This window comes from Nyctereutes procyonoides, unplaced genomic scaffold (assembly GCF_905146905.1).
Source record: "Nyctereutes procyonoides isolate TBG_1078 unplaced genomic scaffold, NYPRO_anot_genome, whole genome shotgun sequence".
In the NCBI taxonomy this organism is placed as follows: Eukaryota; Metazoa; Chordata; class Mammalia; order Carnivora; family Canidae; genus Nyctereutes; species Nyctereutes procyonoides.
In genome coordinates, this window is record NW_026575034.1 from 23,310,828 (window position 1) to 23,333,457 (window position 22,630).

Below are 22,630 nucleotides of genomic sequence, written 5' to 3' on the forward strand. Positions count from 1 at the left end.
TCTGAGTGGCTCAGCTGGTTAAGCAGCCTGCCTTCAGCTCAGGTCATGATTCCTGAGTCTTGGGATTGAGCCCCACCTTGGGTTCCCTGCTCAATGGGGAGTCTGCTTCTTCCTCTCCCTCTGCCTGCTGCTCTGCCTGCTTGTGCGCTCTCTCATATTCTCTTTCTCATTCTCTTTCTCTGTGTGTGTGTGCGTCAAATAATAAATAAATACAATCTTAAAAAAAAAAGAACTCAAACTCCAAACCTGCCCCAAGAAGTCAGAAATCTTCTTTTTTTAAAAAAAGATTTTATTTATTCATTATTTATTTATTTATTTATTTATTTATTTATTTATTTATGAGAGACATACACACACACACACACACACAGAGAGAGAGAGAGAGAGAGAGAGAGAGACATAGGCAGAGGGAGAAACAGGCTCCATGCAGGAAGGTGTATGCAGGACTCGATCCTGAGACTCTAGGATCACGCCCTGAGCTGAATGCAAATGCTCAACTACTGAGCCACCCTGGCATCCTCAGAAATCTCTTCATAAAAATATGACCTTTTGTCATGAGAGACACAATATGAGCAAATGAGAGACAGATTGATTTCTGGATCATCAATGTGAGAAATTATATAAACAGTTGTATTTTATGAAGAAAGTTATTGCTATTATTGGAATTCATATTAATAATATAACATCAACAAATAACATCCAAAGTAATTTTTTAAAATATTTTATTTATTTATTCATGAGAGACACAGAGAGAGGGAGAAGCAGGCTCCATGCAGGGAGCCTGATGTGGGACTCAATCCCGGGTCTCCAGGATCACACCCTGGGCCAAAGGCGGCGCTAAACCACTGAGCCACCCGGGCTGCTCAAAAGTAATATTTTTTGACACACGTTGCCTTTTATAAGTCTCATAATTATTTTGGGGATAGAAAAGAACATATTTACCACAATTTGGCTATGAAAAACATGAATCTCCTAAGAGTTGTTAATGAACTGAGATCACATATGTAGGAAGTAAAAGAATTATAAATTTAAGCAGATGATCAAGTCCCAATTATTTTACTTCTCATCTACTCAGACAGCTGCCTCAAGATTTTTCAGTGGGAAAACCTGAGGAAAGAGGTTATTTAAAGCCTCCTCCCTAGTCTTAACTTGTGGAAAATTCTTATACGAATCTGCTTTGTCCTGACACTATAGACAATAGGGTTAAGTACTGGGGGGAAAAGCAAGTAAATATCAGCCATGATGATGTGAACTATGGGAGACAGATGTTTCCCAAAGCGATGGACCATTGACACCCCAATAACTGGCACAAAGAAAATGAGCACCACGCAGATATGGGACACACATGTGTTGAGTGCCTTTAGCCGCTCTTCATGAGATGCTATGCCCAGCACAGCATTCAAAATCAGGACATAAGAAAGAAGTATGAAGACTGAATCCATGCCCAGTGTGGTGATGACTACATACAGTCCATAGACACTGCTGATCCTGGCATCTGAACAGGACAATTTGAGAACGTCTTGGTGCAAACAGAAGGCATGGGAAAGGGCATTGACATGGCAGTAGTGATAACGTCTCAGTAGCAAAGGTGTAGGAAGTACAACTCCCATGCTTCTTAGCAAGCAGGCCAGGGCAATCTTGCCTATTACACTGTTGTTAAGGATGGTGGTGTAGTGCAGTGGACAGCAGATAGCAACAAAACGATCGAAGGCCATGGCCAATAGCACCGAAGACTCCAGGAATGTGAATGTGTGGATGAAGAAGAGCTGAGCATAGCAAGCACTTGCCTGGATCTCTCTAGCATCCAGCCATAACACAGCAAGCATGGTGGGAAGTGTGGACATGGACATGCCTAGGTCAGTCAGTGCCAAGATGGAAAGAAAGTAATACATGGGCTGGTGGAGTGAGGACTCTATCCAGATGACAGAGAGGATGGTGACATTACCAATAAATGCTACCAAGTACGCAAGACAGAAAGGGATTGAGAACCAAGAATGAACACACTCCAACCCAGGAAATCCCTTCAGAATAAATATGGGCTCCAGAGTGTTATTGTTATTCCAGACCACCATGGTGACCCTTGGCATATAGTGAAGAATGTTTTCTGTTTTCCCTTTTTATCCCTCAAAGTTATCCCTTGTGAACATAAGCAGTGCAATCAGGATACAGTTTATCTTTCCTCCAACCTCACAGAGAAAGGAAGGAGGTACCTCTTATGGTTCTTCTATGAGAAACAGTTCCCAGTAGCAAAGAGCACTAACTTCCAGAACAAAAAGTGCGTACCACACAAATCTGGTCATCTCTGACAAGAATGCTGATGAATTTGCACTGAGGACACTAAAAATTGAAGCAACAGAAGAGTAGATAAAGAAATATTTACCAAACCTTATACAAATTAAAACAGAGAAAAGTCAGAATAAATGTCTATGGATTTGCATAAGTTTCCTGTTAGTGATGCTCTTGAGTTCATCATTTGTGGCTTCTGGCTATCTCTTAATTCATAATTGGGCTATTGCCAAGGACTCAACATGATTTCCCTTCATATTTGCTTTTATACAACACTTTACCATATTTTAAAATTGAGAATATTTAATATTTTAATAATAAAAAATAAATACCACGTTATATTAAAAGGGGACATGTAAAAGAGTAAAGTCCATAATCCTGGCACACTTGCATATTTTTTAGCTTTTTAATATAGCAGTTCTTCCTTAATTCAAATTCCTCACAGTAGGAAGAAAATACATATTATGATAAATATATTGAAAGACCACAATGTAACTATTAAACTCTTTCTATATGCCTTCCCACAAAATAAAACAATATATTTAAATCAGATATTTGTTGGTAATAATGAGTAATACCTACTTCATTTCTGTTGATCTTTTCTTGCACTTTTTTCTTCTCAAAATTATGTTTATAATCTCATTTTTTAAAACACTCAAAGTAAATATTAAATGTTTTCCCAATTTTATGATCCATTTGCACATCCATGAATCCATAGCAATACCGGAGATGTAATCTTTAGCATCCACCATCAATGCCTCTTAGAAACAACCAAGTTCTTTGTCCCTTTGCAAAATAAAATTCTAATATCTGGTTTTACTTTCCCTGAGCAATCTTCACTGTGTTAGCCTCCACTGATGCTGGCCTTGCTATTCCTGGGGCAGATGGCATTGGGTACAGCAGCTAAGCCCTATGGGGTTCTCTGCCCCTTCAGTTCTCTGCTTCCTTATTTTAGCCTTGTCTAATGCCATTGACTATCCTTGAGAAAATTCTTCATGTACCCCATCCTTTTTTTCCTCTCTCTCTTTATAAAGAGAGAGAGAGAGAGAAGGAGAGAGAACGTACATGAGAAGCTAGGGGGAGGAACAGAGAGAGAGGGAGAGAGGGAGAGAGAAAATCCTAAGCAGGCTCCTTGCCCAGTGCTGAACCTGACTTGGGGCTCAGTCTCATGACTCTGAGATCATGACCAGAGCTGAAATCAAGAGTCATAGGCTTAAACAACTGAGTCACCTGAGTGCCCTTACTTACCCCATCCCTTAAAGACAGATATCTCTGCTGCAACATCTCAGGATCTCCCCCATCCTTCCTTGTAGACTCTTATTCTCTGGACTCTTAAAATTCTATACAGATTTCAGGTCCGGCCTGAAGTGAAGATCTTTCTAAATGTAGCACCAGATTGGTCCATTGGCTCCATTTGTCCAGCACTAACCTTTTATTGCCTCTATTTAATTTTTTTAAAATTCTTTTTAGTCTTCAAATTTTCACCTCTTGATGGATTTTTATCTGCATTTTATAGTGTAAACACTGAAAGTCCTCAGCCTGAACAATTTATAATTCCAAAGAAAATTTTGGCTTGGCATCTACAAGCTGGGGAACAAAAGGAAATACCAAACCATCCTCTTCCTGCAGTAGGACAGACTTGCCATTATCTCCTTTTCCCCCCAAATCCAGGCATCCCATTGTCTAGGAGGGAGACACCTCCCTGGTCCTCTTCTTAAGCCCCAAGTGGTCCAAACCGAGCTTTCACTGGGTCCCTTGTCTTAGAGAAAGCAGGCTGCATCTACCAGGGAGACTACCAGTTCCATGCATTTCTCTTTCTTTACCTCCAAGCCACATTTTTCTCTCTAGTCTACTGAAGTCCATAGCTGACTTTCTTTTTCCTCTTTTCACTCAGAAAACTTTTTTTAAAATTTCTGTTCTAAATCTCAGCTCATGAAAACACTCTAGGCATTAGCACTGAAGTGTATAGCACACATGGGCATGTGCACACACGCACACATCCACTCCCATACACACAAAAAGAGACTGTATTGTGGCCACAAAGGAAAAGTAGTTTACTTTACTCTGTCAGGAAATCATCCTATGTTTTCTCTTCACTTTATTTTTTTAATTCTTAGAGAAGTTGCAGAAAATAAAGTGGATCATTGGTATTTTGATATGCCTTTCTCTGTGATCTGAGCCCTCTAAACTCAGGTTGCAAGGTTTAGAAAACTTCAGTTGCAGGCCTGTGCATGTATTTAAAGCTGGAACAGGTGGGAGTATCCCTATTGTGCTCTTTCTTGTCCTTCTCTCTCATTGAGCATGCCATGGCTTTCACTTTTTTTTTTCAGTCCCTTTATGGTTGTCCTTTCTCTGTTCATTTTCTTATGACTCTATTTCTATGTTATTAACAATGATTCTTTGGGGTTCTTGACTTATTTGAACACAATTTAGTCACAGTAAATTGAAAAAGAAATAGTCATAAGAGGGTGAGACTGATATCAAGACATTTCAAGGGCAAAGCATGAAGACTTGCATTACACACTCACCTATTCCAAGTAATTAAGGGAGAGGCACTGAGGGTGAGAACCCAGCCTCTCTGGGGTCTTGCTTGGGGTCTTCAAAACTGTCTTCTCCTCACTGACCAGCCTATCTTAAAATCATTGAAAGAAGATATTATGATATGTCATACATTTCAAGTTGTCTACTTCTAAAGAAAATGACACTCACTTTCCCCTCCTACATAAACTGTGCATTTTCCTAATGATTTTACTCTCTTCAGCCTTTGTAGGTTAACACACACTGTGCCAAAATCTACCTACTGTTTATTGGTAATTTAAAAATTACACTTACCTGAAATTTACACATAAGGTAATCACATCAATATAAACGTCTAATCATGCAATCAGGAGCCAGTTTCCCAAAGGATCCAGTTTCATTGTGTTTTTTCTCTGCCTAGACTTTCCTCTGCTGGAGGTAAAAGCATATTCTCTTTCTGTTTCTATCTCTGGGGCTTTCTCTCTCTCTGCCATTTAATTTACTTTCTAAGCATCTTTATCCTTTCTAATCTTCCCCCTGCTGCCAGTTTCTTCTATTTTGCTTCACCTAAATTTATGTTGTTTCACAAAAAGGTGTAATTAGATCTTTTTCCAGTCCTTTTATTGCTTTTCATTTATCTGCTTTTAGTTCTGTTTTTGGTTTATCTCTCACCTAAGAAGAACTTCCTACTCTTTCTGAAGGTCACTCCTGTACTGATAACTAACAGATGCTACTGTTTTGATTCTTCATGAACCTCAGGTCCTGAAAACCTTTGATTCCATGAATAGTGAGGCTTGAATATTCTACCTCTCTATAAATACTCCTGGTTTCTCCTAGGATAGAAAGTGGGAGTGATGTCAGAATCCGATGGGTCCCCAGAGATGAAATAAACAACCCTAATCACAGCTGTGCCAAGAACATATGATTATGATCCTGAAAATTGTATAAATGGATCCCTCCTTCTCTCTACCACTCCCAGTCCTCTCTTTCAAATGTTACAGTTTTCTCTTCTTGAATGAGCATATGCACAACTACTCCAACCCAGAAGGATACTGAAACTTCAGTTTCATTAGGGGCATCCATATAGAACTGTGGTAATTAAGTGCAGAGAGGCCCCTCTGTTATAAGGTATTTACAACTTCTCACCAAATAGGATGTTCATCGGTTGTGTACTTAATATTCATTTATTAAACAACAATAGGATTCAAGTCCTTATACTAAGTTCTGTAAAGGCAAAAACCATTCATCACTACTTTCACTGTGCTTAATATAGAGCATGGCTTCCTATTACATTCTTTTTTTTAAGATTTTATTTATTTGTTCATGAGAGAAACAGAGAGAGTCAGAGACACAGGCAGAGGGAGAAGAAGGCTCCCCAAGGGGACCCCGATGTGGGATTTGATCTCAGGACCCCAGGATCATGCCCTGCACCAAAGGCAGATGCTTGACCACTGAGCCAACCAGGCACCCCTTTTTTTAGCTTATTACTTGGCTATCCATTTTTTTTTGCATTTACTTATAAATGTTGTCTACAGCTTATCAATTTCCACTAAGCTATATATTGGGATTTTCATTGTGAATGGAGAATTAAAATTTTTAGGTTACCAGGTCTTCCAATTCAAGAACACAGACTTCATTAAGGTAGTCATTTTTTTTCTCAATATTGTTTTATACTTTTAAAATATGATTTATATGATTCATGATTTTCTTTTATTATCCTATTAAAGTGATTAATTATATTGATTGATTTTTAAATATCAACTTCACATTTCTAGAATAAACCCAAATTGGACATGTTACTTTACCTTCCCTAATTTATTGCCAGGTTTAATTTGTTAATGTTCTGTTTAGGATTTTTACATCTATGTTCATCAGTAAGCATGCCCTGAAATTTTTCTTACTTATAATGCTTTTGTCATATTTTGCAATAAGATTATGCAGAGCTTGGGAATAAGCTAGGAAAGTCATTTTTTTCCCAATTGGGAGATTTTGCATATGGTTGGCATGATGTCTTTATTAACTGGCTATCCAGGGGTAGATTTTACATATAGTTTTGATAGATAACAGTTAAAAGAAGGTTCAGATTTTCTTTGTCAGTTTTGGAGCTCCTTGTGAAGAAATATAATTATAGGTTATATTTTTAAACATTTACAGGGCTACCTAGATTTTCTATTTCTCCCTTTGCCTATTTTCATAAGCTATGGTTAACTAAGAATGTATGTTTTAGGTGTATATTTTTATATCTATTAACTAAAAGTTATTCATTATACATCTTTATGATATTTCAATGTCTTTAGAAGCATCCATATATTGTCTTTTCTCATTACTGATGTTGGTTTTATATGCATTCTCTCTTTTATACTTGCCAGTTCGTATAGCAGATAAATAATTTCATTGATCTTTAAAAAAATCAATTGTCAGAGGTTAAGTTCTCCAAAAGTAATATTTTTTAAAGATTTTTTTTTTGTTTATGCGTGAGAGACACAGAGGAAGAGGCAGCGACAATAGGCAGAGGAAGAAGCAGCCTCCCTGTGGGGAGCCTGATGCAGAACTTGATCCCAGGACCCCGGGATCACCACCTGAACCAAAGGCAGATGCTCAACCACTGAGCCACTCAGGCATCCCTTCCAAAAGCATATATTAAGAGAATAGTGAAAGGGATTAAAAGGGAAAGGAGGGAAACTGAGCGGGAAGAAAAATAAGAGGGGAAATAAACCATGAGAGACTCTTAACTCTGGGAAACAAAGAATTGCAGAAGGGGAAGAGGGTGGGGGGGATGGTGTGACTGGGTGAAGGACACTAAGGAAGACGATGTATGAGCACTGGGTGTTATACTGTATGTTGGCAAATTGAATTTAAATAATTTTTTTTCATATTAAGTAATTCTATTTGGGATGTAAAATGTAAAGTGTAGGCATCAAGGCAAGGTCACCCCATAATGTGCCACTTTGGCATATTGATTATTTTATTTTTTAAAGATTTTATTTATTTATTTATTTATTTATTTATTTATTTGTTTATATTTGAGAGAGAGCATGAATGGGGTAGGAGCAGAGAGAGAAGGAGAAGCAGACTCTACACTGATTTCAAAACCTCACATGTGGCTCAGTCTTACAATCCTGAGATCATGACCTGAGCCAACACCAAGAGCTGGATGCTCAACCAACTGAGTCATTCAGGTGCCCCAGCATATGAATTATTTTAAATAAAAGTTACTTAAGGAACAACCAGAACAAAAAGAGCTTTCTGAATACCCTCTACCTGTGTCCCTAGAAAGCAGGAAGCATACCCTTCTCCTTTGTGAAGAGTGCCTTCCCTATACCAAGTTAAGAGACATCTTTATCACCAGAAACTGGGAATTTAGAGCTGAGAAAGATGTATAAACTATCCTTGTTACTTTTTACTAATGTACTGCCTCAGCTCAAATTCTGTTTAGAGTTCTTCACTAATTTGAAGCTCCCAAACATGAAAGTTTTCTTTGTCCTGTCAATTCCTCACAGATTTATATTTTTTTTGTATAGAAAGTGTAAAAGCTACCTGCTTGGGCATTTCTTTGGGTTTCAATTTTATCATTGTGCTTCCATGTACATGTATTTAATCTTTGTTTTCTGTCTCCTGTTAATCTGTTTCATGTCAATTTCATTCTTAGACCAGATGGAAGAAATTTATTTTTTTTTAAAGATTTTATTTATTTATTCTTGAGAGACACACAGAGAGTGGCAGAGACACAGGCAGGGGAGAAGCTCTCCTGCAGGGAGCCTGATGTGGAATTTGGTCCCAGGACCCTGAGATCACAACTTGAGCCAAAGGCAGATACTCAACCACTGAAACACCCAGGTGCCCCCAGATGGAAGAAGTTTAAATGGTTGAGAAAAATTATCCTTCCTCAATAATACCTGAAAACTGTGCTGCCAAGCACTAAAATGGTTTACATTCATTACAGCACTTAGACTTATGACCATAGATAATTACAATGATTTAACAAATGCAAAACTGAGTTATAAGGAAGTAAATAATTTGCTGAAAGTCTCAGAACTAATAAGTGGATAGGTCACCATCCTAACATTTGGTTTCTATAGCTGCAATCTTCAATACAGCATAAATTGCATTCCTCAAACACTACCCTTGTAATAACATATGAATGGTTTATTCCTAATCTTATTTTTTCTTATCTTTTCAGCTAATTTGAGAGTTCCATGACAAAGTTCTCTGCTAAAGTTCTTCATTCTATTATACTCTTCTCTCTCATCTTGATCACAGTGAGTTAATATAGGAAATGCTGAGACATACCAAATTGTAAGAACAAATTTTTACCCCTAAAAACCATCTTTATTGGGACCCAGAATGTTCTGAACTTTGACTCAGCTGCCTTGATGAGGTTCCATTCTTTAGGGGTCTGTTCATGCAGTCTCCAAGGATGTGTTAAGGCTTTGAGTTCTTTGTCTTCCAGTGAAACCACTGAAACCCAGGTTGAATGATTCTTCTGTGCCAGCACTGGGGCATTTCAGATGAACATCTTTCTCCTTATGAGGACAGAAGAAAACAGTAAACTCCAAGTAGAATTTCCTGCCCAGATACCCTCCCTTCCAGCAGGCACAGACCGTAGAGTTGCTGGATTCTTTTGATATCATCACCATCAAGATGGAAGGTTCTAGGGTCCCGATTCACATATCTAGGGTACATTATGGAGTTCAGACTCTTGGAGTGCAGCAGGCCCAGGGAATGACCTAGCTCATGAATGGCAACCAGGAACAGATTAAACCCTGAAAAGGTACAGACAAAAGTATAAATATTAACTATAAATAAATAAGGCAGAAAAAAAGACGGAAGAAAAAAAGAGAGAACAGAAAAGGAGGAAATAACAAATGTTAGAGAGCAAGAAAAGGCAAGCAGACAGGGAAGGAATCTAGATGGGAAATAGAATGGCAAAATAGATGGCCAGATAAACTGGAAGTGAGCAAGAAGCATGCAGAAAATTGAGACACTGATGAATGGAAGCAAAGATATAAAGAGAGAAAAACAAATGTGACAATGTATTTATGATAGGAGCATCTTAGTTCAGAAATGATCACACTTTCTCCCACTCAAATAGGAGAACCAATTCCTCAGCCAAATCTTCCCACCTCCCCTGGCCATGCCGAGTTCTTTCCTTTATTCTCTGTACTACATTCTAAGCCTAAAGGAAAACCATCATTACCAAAACCTGTGCTCCCAGAGAGTTCTAGCATCCCTACCAGGTAAGGTCTTTCTTTACCTCTGTATGAAGTTGACCAATGTTCTCCTCTGTCAAAGTGGATAACTCCTGGAGTTCTAGAATTTGGTAAAAAGGCATGACCTAAGACACCACCTGGTCCGTCAAAGGGCCAACAATCTCCATGGGCTGTGGATAATGACAGAAGCTATTGTCACAATGAGAGATCAGGGAAAGGGTGGGAGTGGTCTTGGTAAGCCTTCGTGCCTTAGAGTACCGTGCAACTGGATACTGTGAGAGGTATGAGAGGCCTAAGGCACCATCTGTGCAGGAGAATGGCGTGACAGCAAAAATCTAGCCACTATCTTCTGTGGTAAAAGAAGAAAAGAGGCAGAGATTGAGTGAAGGTTATATGTGACACAAAAACTCTTCTCAAAATGGAAGGAAAACAGAGAAGGAAACTTAGACTCTGCAGTGTTTTATCAACAGGCTGAACAGGATTTAAACAGATTTGAGGGCTACACAACCACCCTTTTTTACTCTGTTCACACCATGGTGCATCTCCTCTCCTACCTCCTGCTGCATTGTACTAAAAGATGTCTTCTCTGTATTATAGACTTATTGATTTCCATTAGGTTTGCCTGATTTTTTTTTCAAAAGCTAGACTAGATGGACTAGATTTTTGTTTATGGATTGAGACCATTTTCCCTTTACATGGGACACCACACCCTCCCTCTTATGTTGTTTCTTACCTAAGTCCCAAAAAGAAATCTTGATATCTGCATCTTGACTTTTCACTTGCTGGAAAATCAGAGGGGTCACATTACTCCAGATGGAAACTGCATTTTGCATGATATTTTTCACTGTGGATGGGTTTATATCTCTTGGGTAATTGATAATCCTGAAAGAAGAAATCTTTAAGTGGAATAGCTCAGAGTTATGGGAATTATCCTACATCTAAAAAAGAATAACTCTGCTTTAGAGCAAAACACTTAATATTTTGGGGTCTCATTTTGCTCATCTGTAAGATGGAGTAAATTCTCAAAGAGTTAAATCTGCACAATATAGGTTCCTAATAATTTAGATATTTGTTAGATTTCTGAGAATTTATATATATATATATATATATATATATATATATATATATATATATATATATATATTTTATGATAGGCACACAGTGAGAGAGAGAGAGGTAGAGACATAGGCAGAGGGAGAAGCAGGCTCCAGGCACCAGGAGCCCGATGTGGGATTCGATCCCGGGTCTCCAGGATCACGCCCTGGGCCAAAGGCAGGCGCCAAACCGCTGCGCCACCCAGGGATCCCGATTTCTAAGAATTTTATCAAATTTCCCACATTCTTATGTAAATTGAAATGTGAGAACCACAGCCTTACAAAGTAATTATGAAAAAAGAATCAATGTGGATTCAATTGAAAAATGTACAGCATTCTACATAGGTTAGTATTGCTTGGCTTTGGATGTCTCTAATACACTTCAGATCCCCCATAGAAGAATAGAAGTAACTGAGAGAAGGAGCAAAAATATATCAAAATCCTGTGCTATAAACACCGTCCCCTCCACAAACACACATTTCCAAAAAAAGGATTTAACTAGGCAGAAGTCAGTAGAAGTGCCTCCAGGAAGCACTCATTGCTTCCTGGCCCTAACAACAAACACCTGTAGGTCAGAGTGTGCTTATCCCACGTAGAACTTCCTGGGAAAGTGGAGTCCTTAGCCCCATCATTTCCTCCACAGTGGGGCTGACGTGACACAACCAGCATCTGCTCATCCTGTAGGCCTGTCTCGTTCAGATGGAACTGCTTCAGGCGCTGTATCTTGTCCTCTTGGGTGAAGAGTGGCAACTCCCTCTTGGTCAGGAAAAGCTGATGGAAATAGTTCTGGGTGAGAGACAGGGAAGTGATGTGTACTTAGGATAAGGACAGACTTGCACCCGGGGCAGAGCCTTATTTGAGGTTCTGGGAAGGATGGGGCTTTGTGTCTCTGGCCTTCCTCAACCTCTTGTTGTCAGTTGAATGATGGCAAGTATCCCTGATTCTCCTGTCATGGGGAGACAATAAAAGAAAACCTAGAGAGCCTGTTAAAAATTCTTCAGAAACAAAGCATCCAGTGTCAGGATAGAGAGGCCCAAGAACGGTCATAAGATATTAGGTGAGACTTGCCCAGGGAAGATGACATCTTTATTTTTTTTTTTAAGATTTTATTTATTCATGAGAGAGAGACACAGAGAGAGAGAGAGAGTAAGAGACAGAGACAGAGACACACACAGCAGAGGGAGAAGCAGGCTCCATGCAGGGAGCCCTACGTGGCACTCGATCCCAGGTCTCCAGGATCACACCCTGGGCTTCAGGCGGCGCTAAACCCCTGAGCCACCGGTGCTGCCCACATCTGGTCTTTCTGACCCATTGAGGTGTCTTCAGTCCGGACAGAATGAATGATTCCCAAGACATAACATCTGTTTCTACATACCCCATTTATTTGCATTTATGCATTCCATTCCATTAAACTATTCTTTTAAAGCTCATTCATTAGCCACTCCCTGTGGCTCATTGACTCATTCAAGTTCTATTGACTTTCTTACCATCTGGTACTAAATTTCAACTTCTGGTGAAAAAGGGACCTTATATTCTAGTCAGGCTATATGTGTATCTATGTTTGAACTCCAGTATTTTCAGAGCAGTATTTATGTCTATTTTTACCTGACCTACACCACAGTTCTTATGCTGGTGCTTGATATGAACTCATGGTGAATTTTTGCATTTTTGTAAAAAAATTGCATTTTTATGCCTTTATTTTATTGTGGAATTGGCTGGGCACTCAGAGGCACATGATGTAGCACATTTTTCTGGGCTAAGTATGAGCAGTAAATTTTACTCAGTTCCTGAGTAATTATGAAACACACAACTAATGGCAGTTTCAGTTATTTTGGATGCTGAAAATGTCTGAAACAAATTCATAGTTTCTTGAGGAATTTGAAAGTGTGTAATAGACATTTTGGGAAGTTTCTCAGTCCATAGGAAGGACAAATTTATTAGTCCATTTAAATCATTTTTCCTGGTTGTTCACCACCTGCCAGACTCAGAGATATAGACCCTGGGTGTTCATTCTATGCCATTCCAGAAGGCTAAGAGTCAGGGAGGAGAGCACTGCAGTTAAACTATCTACTAGGCACCATAAGCACAGTACTTTAGGGGCCTAAAAATGATTTCATTATTTCTAAAATCAGAAGAAAAAACACTTATAGATTGAAGAAAATGAAAAATGTTTTAATATGTAATTTTAATGTATGAGTTTCTACCATGTGGTAACTGTTTAGATATAACACATAATGGAAGAAGAGCCCATAATAGTAATAATGTGATAAGATGGTCCAGTTAACACACCTACCTTAACAAAGTCCAGTCCTTTAAGGTCTGTAGCAGGGGGCACTGGGAAGGCCAGGCACCAAGGCAGGAAAACAGTAACCTTTAAGATGAAAGTCTGCATGGCGAATGCTCATTTCTCCCCCTGCCTGAATTCATGTACCTAACATTGATCATGGAGCCTTTATAGCCATGCCAGCCACATCCAGTGACTCATGATGCTAGTCTGCCCTTTCTTTGCACTGGCTAGTGTTGTCATTGTCCTTTCTGAACTGAAGGCATAGTGGTCAGCATGACGACAGCAGCCATAGGATTTATTTTCCCATTCATTTCATGCTTGATGGCCCTCTGGATACCTGGTCACAGCCCTGGCAGAGGAAATACTGACATATATCAGGTTATAGGGGACATTGTCATTTAAAAGGGAGGAAAAAAACCTCCAAGAAACAGGAAACAAAAGAACAATTTATTACAGCTTTACACATAGAATAATTTCTTTACTAGTCACAGACAAATATTACCTTACTCCAGAAGCTGAAGAGAGAGAGGATTGTGAAATTGTGGAAGATGGTAGTGTCCACTGTAGTGAAAATCTAGATCAGAATATGAAAAATCTCTGAGACCGATATAGAAGAGTTATAGGAGCACACAGAATGATAAGGTTGCTAAAAATATGTTTAAGAAAATAATTCAATTAATAATAAATTGAGACCAACACAGAGATTTACAAACACAGCAAAAGATTTATATAGCCTTTGAAATCCACAAATATGAGTATGAATATTAACTCTTCTACCTACAAGCTGATCTGCTTTAACAAGTTATTTAATACTGTGAAGCTCCTGTCTTTTTATCTGTAAATTAAGGAAACTAATAATATTACAGAAACTTAGCACTGAGCTTGGTAACAGTAAACCACAATAGATAAAAGCTGTTTTATAAATATTATTACATTCACACACACACACACACACACACACACACAAAATGAAGCAGAAACAAAGGCCTGGAGACACAGAGAGAATGATTCAAATACCACGCTCTGTGGAGCACCTTCTGAGTGCCCAGACCTGAAACTGCTTCCAATGAGGAAGACAAAGTGAATGGATGCGTTTCCATTTCTTGGCCTCAGGAGCTCATCCTTTGACAATCACAGGAACCCCTGCTATATTTGCTCCTCCAAGGACTGCACCTCTCTCCCTCCTATTCCTGACAGTTTCCCCAGATTAACCAAAGGGATAAAATGGTTCCGCAAATAGGATAGAGAATGGATTGGGCAAGTAGAGGTGTTCACCTCCAAAACTCTAGATCCCTACCTCTACATCAATTCCTTCAGACAACTGATTTTAATCAAATTTCTTTCTTCTTATGGGGAGTGCCTACTCCCTAAACATGGTATTATCCAGTCATTGTCCCTGCAAACACAGGCTCAATAAATCAAATTGGTTTGCCTTCTCCTGTGGCCTGAAAACATGCCCTTCTAGGGTAATGAAACTTCCATTGATGCTCTTTTGTAGGATTATAGCCTTCTGCTCCATATCCCCATCCCTATCTTCTTCATGGCTGGGAAAGATACCATATTTGATTGTGGTTTCTCTGCCTTGGAAATATTTGGCACTGGGGAGTGGTGAGAGAGAAGTGTGAGGACTGTGCCAACCATGATCTTGGCATAAGACCAGGTCCACAATTTCATTAAATCTTAACCTGATGGCAAGATGGGATAGAAGCCAGAGTTCTGGGCCTTGGGCCTACAGTTAAAACAAAAATCAAATAACGGGTTTTAAGGATGGAAGTTGAGAATCATATAAGAACTTATAAAACAATTATTGAGTATCTATTATAAAATAAGTCTGTATTTTATGCTTTTGATGAGGATTACTACAATTTTATAGGTATAAGATGGGACTTGAAAATAAGAGATAACATACTAATATCAAGCAGTTAAGGAATAAAGTTAGTTTCAAATTCAACACTGAAATGTGGGATCCCTGGGTGGCGCAGCGGTTTAGCACCTGCCTTTGGCCCACGGCGCTATCCTGGAGACCCGGGATTGAATCCCATGTCGGCCTCCCGGTGCATGGAGCCTGCTTCTCCCTCTGCCTGTGTCTCTGCCTCTCTCTCTCTCTCTGTGTGTGACTATCATAAAGAAATAAAAATTTTAAAAAAATTATATAAAAAAAAAACACTGAAATGTTCCATCAACAAGGGTGAACAAAATTATATATAGATGACAGATAATCAATTGATTGATAGATAATAGGTAGATAGAAGATAGGTACATAGATAATAGATGATAGATAGATAATAAATCAATAGATGATAGATAGATAGATAATAGACAGTTGGATACATAGATGATAGCAGACCACTACCCAAGAACAACAGGAAACCAATTACTGACACATGTAACAAAACAGGCAACATCAAAAACATTACCTTGAGCTAAAGATGTGTGATTATAGCTACATTTATGAAGTTCAAGAAAAGGCAAAACTAATTTATGGAGGGAAAGCTGAGCAGAGATTTCTTTTGTGGAAGGGAGGGAGGATTGATGGTAAAACACACATACAAGGGAACTTTCTCAAGTAATGACACCTATTTCTTAACTAGAATCTGGGTAATACAGGTGGATTCACTTTTCAAACTTGCTAAACTATATTTAGTTATCTGTGCATATGCTAATTATACCTCCCTAAAAATAAGTATTATGGAGGTGCCTGGGGTGCCTTAGCTCAGTTGGCTAAGTGTCTGCCTTTGGCTCAGGTCGATCTCAGGGTCCTGGGACGGAGTCCTGCCTGGGGCTCTCTGCTCAGCGGGGATTCTGCTTCTCCCTCTGTCCTTCCCTCTGCTTGTTTTTTTTCTCTCTCTCTCTCTCTCTCTCTCTCTCTCCATCTCTCAAATAAATAAATAAAATCTTAAAAAATAATTAATTTTTTAAATAAATAAGAGAAATGAATAATACAGGACTATATTATAAATGGCAATATCTGTGGTTATATGAGGACATATATAATTATGTTGATTTTTTTAAAGTGGAAATGTTTTTTTTTTTAATTTTTTTAAATTTTTATTTATTTATGATAGTCACAGACAGAGAGAGAGGCAGAGACACAGGCAGAGGGAGAAGCAGGCTCCATGCACCGGAAGCCCAATGTGGGATTCGATCCCGGGTCCCCAGGATCGCACCCTGGGCCAAAGGCAGGCGTCAAACTGCTGCGCCACCCAGGGATCCCCTAACGTGGAAATGTTAAAACTAGTTTACACTCTAAAAAAAGGAATCTATATTCTAAAGATATCGGTAAAAATAAATAATGAATAATCCAATATAAGAATTAATAAGGGATCCATAAGGGATCCCTGGGTGGCGCAGCGGTTTGGCGCCTGCCGCCGGCCCAGGGCGCGATCCTGGAGACCCGGGATCGAATCCCATGTCGGGCTCCGGGTGCATGGAGCCTGCTTCTCCCTCTGCCTGTGTCTCTTCCTCTCTCTCTCTCTCTCTCTCTCTCTCTCTCTCTCTCTCTCTGTGTGTGTGTGTGTGACTATCATAAATAAATAAAAATTTTTAAAAAAAAGATTTAAAAAAAAAAAAAGAATTAATAAGATTGAAGATATTTGTGGTAAATTTGGAGAAGAGAATACTCTAAATCTGGAAAAGGCAAGGTGGAGTTAAGACTATCTATGGACCAGAGGTGTTTATTGTTAGGTAGGCATGAAGTAAAGACAGATTATTTCTTATGGCCTCTTTCAAATTTGTAAAATATGACTGTGCACTGAAAGCTCCCAGTGACATAAGTCTTAATCTTCATTTCCAAGATGAATAAACTATAGTTTAGGAAATAATACAAACCTCTCCATAGAAATAGTAAAATTCATAAGGTTTGCATCTCTATTTGGTTAACTCTAAAGCAAATTCTATCGAATGGACATGCAGCTTTTCTTTACTGGCAGATATCCATCATTATACAATCAGCACAGACTTGTTTCTTCAACCAGAATAAATTCACAAACCTTGGGGCCAAAGCTCAGGGGAGTCACAATGATGGAAATAATGCCTAACTGTCAAAAATTACTAGAAGTTTTCCAAAATACATTGCAACAATGAAAAAGAAGCACAAAACTTTTTGAATCTCTTATGTCTTCTCAGTTCTCTGAAATACCTCTTTTTTAATCCCTCCCACTCATCAATTCCCAAAATGTTCCTCCATATATTCCTTATATGTTCTTCAGCCCTCGTTGTTCATTACTTTCCTGTCCCCCAGAGTTTGGCTTCTCCATCTAGGGTAGGTATTTCCAAGAAGTGAGAAGTCAAGTCCTCTCCAACCCTTGATAGGACATGATTAGAGTCCCCCATAAAAGGTATTTCTTCAGTTACTCTGACTTGTTCTTAAAATTCTGGTGCAGAATTCTTAATAAATGGAATCCTCCTGTGTTTAGATCCATAAACTACACCATAGATTCATTAAGGATGGACTTTCCCAATTTGCATTGATGTATGTAGCACAATCTTTGGAACCTAGAAGGAACTTACTGTTTGTTAGATGAATAAATGTGTTCAGTGAAAGAAACTCATAGCTGCTAATGAGATTAGAAGTAAGTTGTTTGTATCTGTTTTGCTAGCAGTAAATGGGAGCACATAACTCAAGTTTCTTGACCTAGGGCAGATAAAAATTACAATAATTTATTGAGCACATGTGCTAGGTCAAGCATGTACTATCTTGCTTCATTGATGCAACCACTTTTGAAGTAGGAGTTTTATTACTTTCTTTTTAGAGTTAAGGAACTAAGGCCTTCTCATCATTTGACCATCATTTGAGCAGTCATAATACTCAAAGTGATGTATGGAAGTTATAAAGAGAGAGAGAGAGCGAGAGAGAGAGCCTTACTCTGAAGGCAGAACAGTTAATCACTGAAGTGGAATGCCAGTTTTGGAGAGGTCATTCCATCACTTGTGCTACACGTCATTGCAATGCTGTTTCTGGCATGCCCAGTGTGTAACATACAATTTGACAGGGCAGACTCAGATGAGTAGTCATCTGTAAGACTGACCCAGTACTCAAGTAAATGAGTGCTGGATGCTGAGGCCTCGCTTACCTAAGAAAGTAAATGAGTGACTTATTAACAATTCAGCCAAAGACAAGGAAGTATAGCAGTGTTTCTCAAAATGTGACATAAACATGGACCATTTGAGAATGTTGTTAAACATAAAGATTCTGATTAACCAGGTCTTAGATGGTCCTAATATGTTTGTAAGTTTTTATTTTAATTCCAATTAGTTTACAGTTTTATAATAGTTTCAAGGTTATAATGTAGTGAGTCAACAATTCCATACATCACCTGGTCTTCATCACAAGTGCACTCCTTAATCCCCATCACCTATTTAATCCATCCTCCCCTCATCCTCCCTTCTGGTAACCAACAATTTGTTCTCTATAGTTAAGTGTCTGTTTCTTGGTTTGCCTCTCTCTCTTTCTCCCTTTGCTCATTTGTTGTGTTTCTTAAATTCTACATATGAATGAAATCATATATTTTCTTTCTCTGACTGACTTATTTCACTTAGGATTATTCTCTCTAGCTCCATCCATGTTGTTGCAAATGGCAAGATTTCATTCTTTTTTTTTTCATGGCTGAGTAATAGTCCAGTGTGTGTGTGTGTGTGTGTGTGTGTGTGTGTGTACACATAAACTCCACCTTCTTTATCCATTTATCAATCAATGAGGTCCTAATATTTTTAATTTTAACAAGTTCTTAGCTAATGCCAATGGTGCTTATCTAAGGATCATACTTTTTGACTAGTTAGAAGAGATTTTGAAAATATAAGGAGTGTAGAACCTGTGAATTCAATCAGAAAGCTTTGAGAACGAATGGTAGATTTTACATTTTATTTTTAAAACTAGAAGCTATGAGAAACAGAAACCCATTTCTCCTCCCCTTCCTACCCATACTTTCATCCTATTATTCATCATTCCAATAGCATCTGATGCCTGGAGCTGAAAAATCTGGCTTATGCCCAAAACTTTTCTCAGAAAAGTACGGATTGTTTTCCAACTCCTTCTGGGTACACCATCATAGTATGAGGAGTAAAAGCATTTTGAAAGTAAGTATGGGAATGCATGACTTCCATTTCTGTGATTAAGGGAATGAGGTAGGGTAGGGGGATACAGGGCATTTTCCAGAGCTAGGAAATTGTTGCCTTTGTTATGACCTGGCAACTCTTTTGGGAAAGAGCAACTCAGTATCTTTTTCATCTTGATGTAGAAGAAATGTTTCCACAACAGAACTAGACTTTGGACTTAGACTGAGAAAAGAATTACTAGTAAAGAACATAGGGGACAATCAGAGATGGGAACAAGGGGATTGTACAAGCTCTAAAGAGTTATCAGTATCCCTATGGCAAAATAGAGCAACAAAAATGTTTATCATCATGTTATTTAATTATTATCAATGTATGTTTTCTATCCCAAAACTATTTTGCATTCACATTTATCTTTTCTGTCTGTGAATACCATGTCATTTATGATGGAAAGGTTATTAAGATACAGAACCTGCCTCAAATTAGTTTGCCATCTCTTAGAATGTTCTATCAGTTAAACAGATAATTGTGAGACAGTGCTAAGCCCTGTAATAAATATACACAAGTTAGACTAGGGACTAATTGGAATGAAATGCTGTCCTGGGTTATAACCTGGGTTGGTCAGAAGGAATAGAGGAATAGCTTAGGTCTTGTATTTAAAAAGTATTGTAGGAAAAAAAAATAAATTAAATTAAATAATTAAATTAAAAATAAAAAGTATTATAGGAACTCAGGGTATTATGTCAAATCCTTTTGGTTGGAGTGTAGATTTATACTGATCAAACCTCTTTCATGGATATAAGAATATAGAGAGAAATAGGAAACATACAGGGCTTTAAAAGTCATGTAAAATATTTATACTATTTACATTTTATAAATATACATTTAAATTATCAGTGTTTATTCAAATAAGTATAATAATAACTGTTTTTAAAAAACCCACAATAATAAGAGCAGCTAGCTTGTACTGATTGTTAAGTATCACAAGCTATTTATATGAATTATCTCATTTAATCCTATTTTATAGATTAGGGAATTCAAACTCAAGACAGTTAAGCAATTTATTCAGAGTTAGAGAGCTTTAATTGGCAGAACCTGCAATTTTTACCTATATCACACACATATGTATGTGTTATAAAAACTGTACATGCTTCACCAAACCAACTGACCACTGATCCTGAGGCAGCTCCATGGCCTGGCTCCAAGCTCGTTCAACCATAGTCTCAGGCAGCCCTGACTGGGTGGGGATCTAGGAGGAATTATGCCTGTCCACACCACTAGTAAAAGGCCCACCACCTTAAGCATGAGTGGACTCAGAAGCAGCCTGTGATCTGGCTCCAGCCCCACTCAACCCAAATCCCAGAGGCAGTCCTATATGTCCAGGGACCTGGCAGGAGAAGGCCTTTACCTGCCCAAACTAGTCTGTAAGGACTGGAGGAGGTGACAGCCCCTTAAAATACACAGACACCAATGCAAGGCTATAAGGATCATGAAGAATCAAGAAAACGTCATCAACATCAGAAACTAATAAAACACCAGTAACCAGCTATAACATCAACATCAGAAACTAATAAAACACCAGTAACCAACCATAAAGAAATGGAGACCCATGAATTGCTTGATAAGAAATTAAAAAATAATCATCTTAAATAAACTCAATGAGCAATGATAGAACACAGACAATTAAACAAAACCAGGAAAACAATACCAGAACAAAAAGAAATTCACTAAATAGAAACCATAAGAAAAGAACCAAAAAGAAATCCTGTGGCTGAAGAATACAATTACTGAGCTGAAAATTCAATAAAGAATTTCAACAGCAAACTTGATAAAAGAAAGTTGAGGAAACTCAAAGAAAGATTATTTGAAATTATGCAATTAGACTAACGAAGAAAAGAAAGATGAAAATGGTGAAGAAGTTCTGAAAGCGTTATACAATACCATGAAGAGAACTAATATACATATTATAGAAGTCCTAGAAGGAAAGAAAGGGGCAGAAAACTTATTTAAAGGTATAATGGCTGAACTTCTCAAATCTAAAAAGGTTACTGACATTCATGAATCCCAAGGAAACATAAGTATGTTAAACCCAAAGAAGTTTATACTGAGATATATTATAATTAAATTGTCAAAAGTCAAACACAAAGAAAATTTTAAAACAGCAGGAAAACAGTGAATTATTATACAAGAGAGCCCCTGTAAATCTATCAGCAGATTTCTCACCTTGCAGTCTAGGAGAGAATAGGAGGTTATATTCTAAGTACTGAGAGAGACAAAGCAAAGCTGCAAGCTAGAATGCTTTGTCCAGCAATCTGTCTTTTAAGAATGAGAGATAAAGACTTTCCAACAAGAACTGAGGGTATTTGTCACCTAGACATGCCTTATAAGAATCATTTCAAGTTGTTCAGGTTGAAGAACTTAAACTTGAAAAACAAGTTTTTCAAGTTGAAGTTCAAGTAGAAGAACTTAAAAAAGTTCTGCAGTTTGAAAAAAAGACATTAAACAAAGTAAAAAGTAAAAAATCTCACTAATCTTATATATGAAAATAAAAATCTCACTGCTTAAGATAAAGAGAAATAGAATATTGTAATGACAAGGTGCAAATCACTTTTCACACTAGTATATAAATTTAAAGACAAAAATAGTAGGAATAACGATAGCCACAGAAATTTGCTAATGGAGAGCTAATGTAGAAAGAATAAAAAATTGACATCAATTACATAAAATACACAGGGAAAAGTAAATGTAGGTTATAGAAATATGATTATAGTTAATTAAATAGTTATCAGCTTAAAACAGACTGCTGTATCTATGCCTGCTAGGTGTAAGCCCCATGATAAATACACACGCGCGCGCGTGCACACACACACACCATACAATAGATACACAAAAAATAAAGAGAAATTAAAAAATATTAAACTGACAGAAAACAATTAAAAATGGAAAGAGTAAATCCTTACCTTACTAAATGTAAGTGGACTAAATTCCTCAACCAAATGCTACAAAGTGGTTGAATAGATAAGCAATATCCAAATGTATGCTATCTATAAGAGACACACTTTAGATTTAAGGACACATATATGATGAATTGTTGTGCCCAAGATTGTGAATCTGAGAAACCACCAAGGAGCTGACACCGATGCAAGCGCACGAGGGTTTATTAGCAAGCTCGAGCTTGGGTCCAA

At 37.9% G+C, this 22,630-nt stretch overlaps 2 protein-coding genes across 2 annotated transcripts; both read right to left on the minus strand.

The window, feature by feature from the left end:
* Window positions 1-1,124: 1,124 nt before the first annotated feature.
* Window positions 1,125-2,072, minus strand: LOC129504898 (olfactory receptor 51L1). The gene has a single exon (XM_055317772.1). The coding sequence runs from the start codon at window positions 2,070-2,072 to the stop codon at window positions 1,125-1,127; it is 948 nt and encodes a 315-aa protein (XP_055173747.1).
* A 7,153-nt stretch (window positions 2,073-9,225) lies between these two features.
* Window positions 9,226-13,499, minus strand: MMP26 (matrix metallopeptidase 26). Its single transcript, XM_055317773.1, has 6 exons — window positions 13,401-13,499; window positions 11,673-11,893; window positions 10,747-10,895; window positions 10,058-10,183; window positions 9,405-9,566; window positions 9,226-9,326 (listed from the first exon to the last, which is right to left on the minus strand). The coding sequence occupies exons 1-6, from the start codon at window positions 13,497-13,499 to the stop codon at window positions 9,226-9,228; spliced, it is 858 nt and encodes a 285-aa protein (XP_055173748.1).
* Between the last annotated feature and the right edge of the window lie 9,131 nt (window positions 13,500-22,630).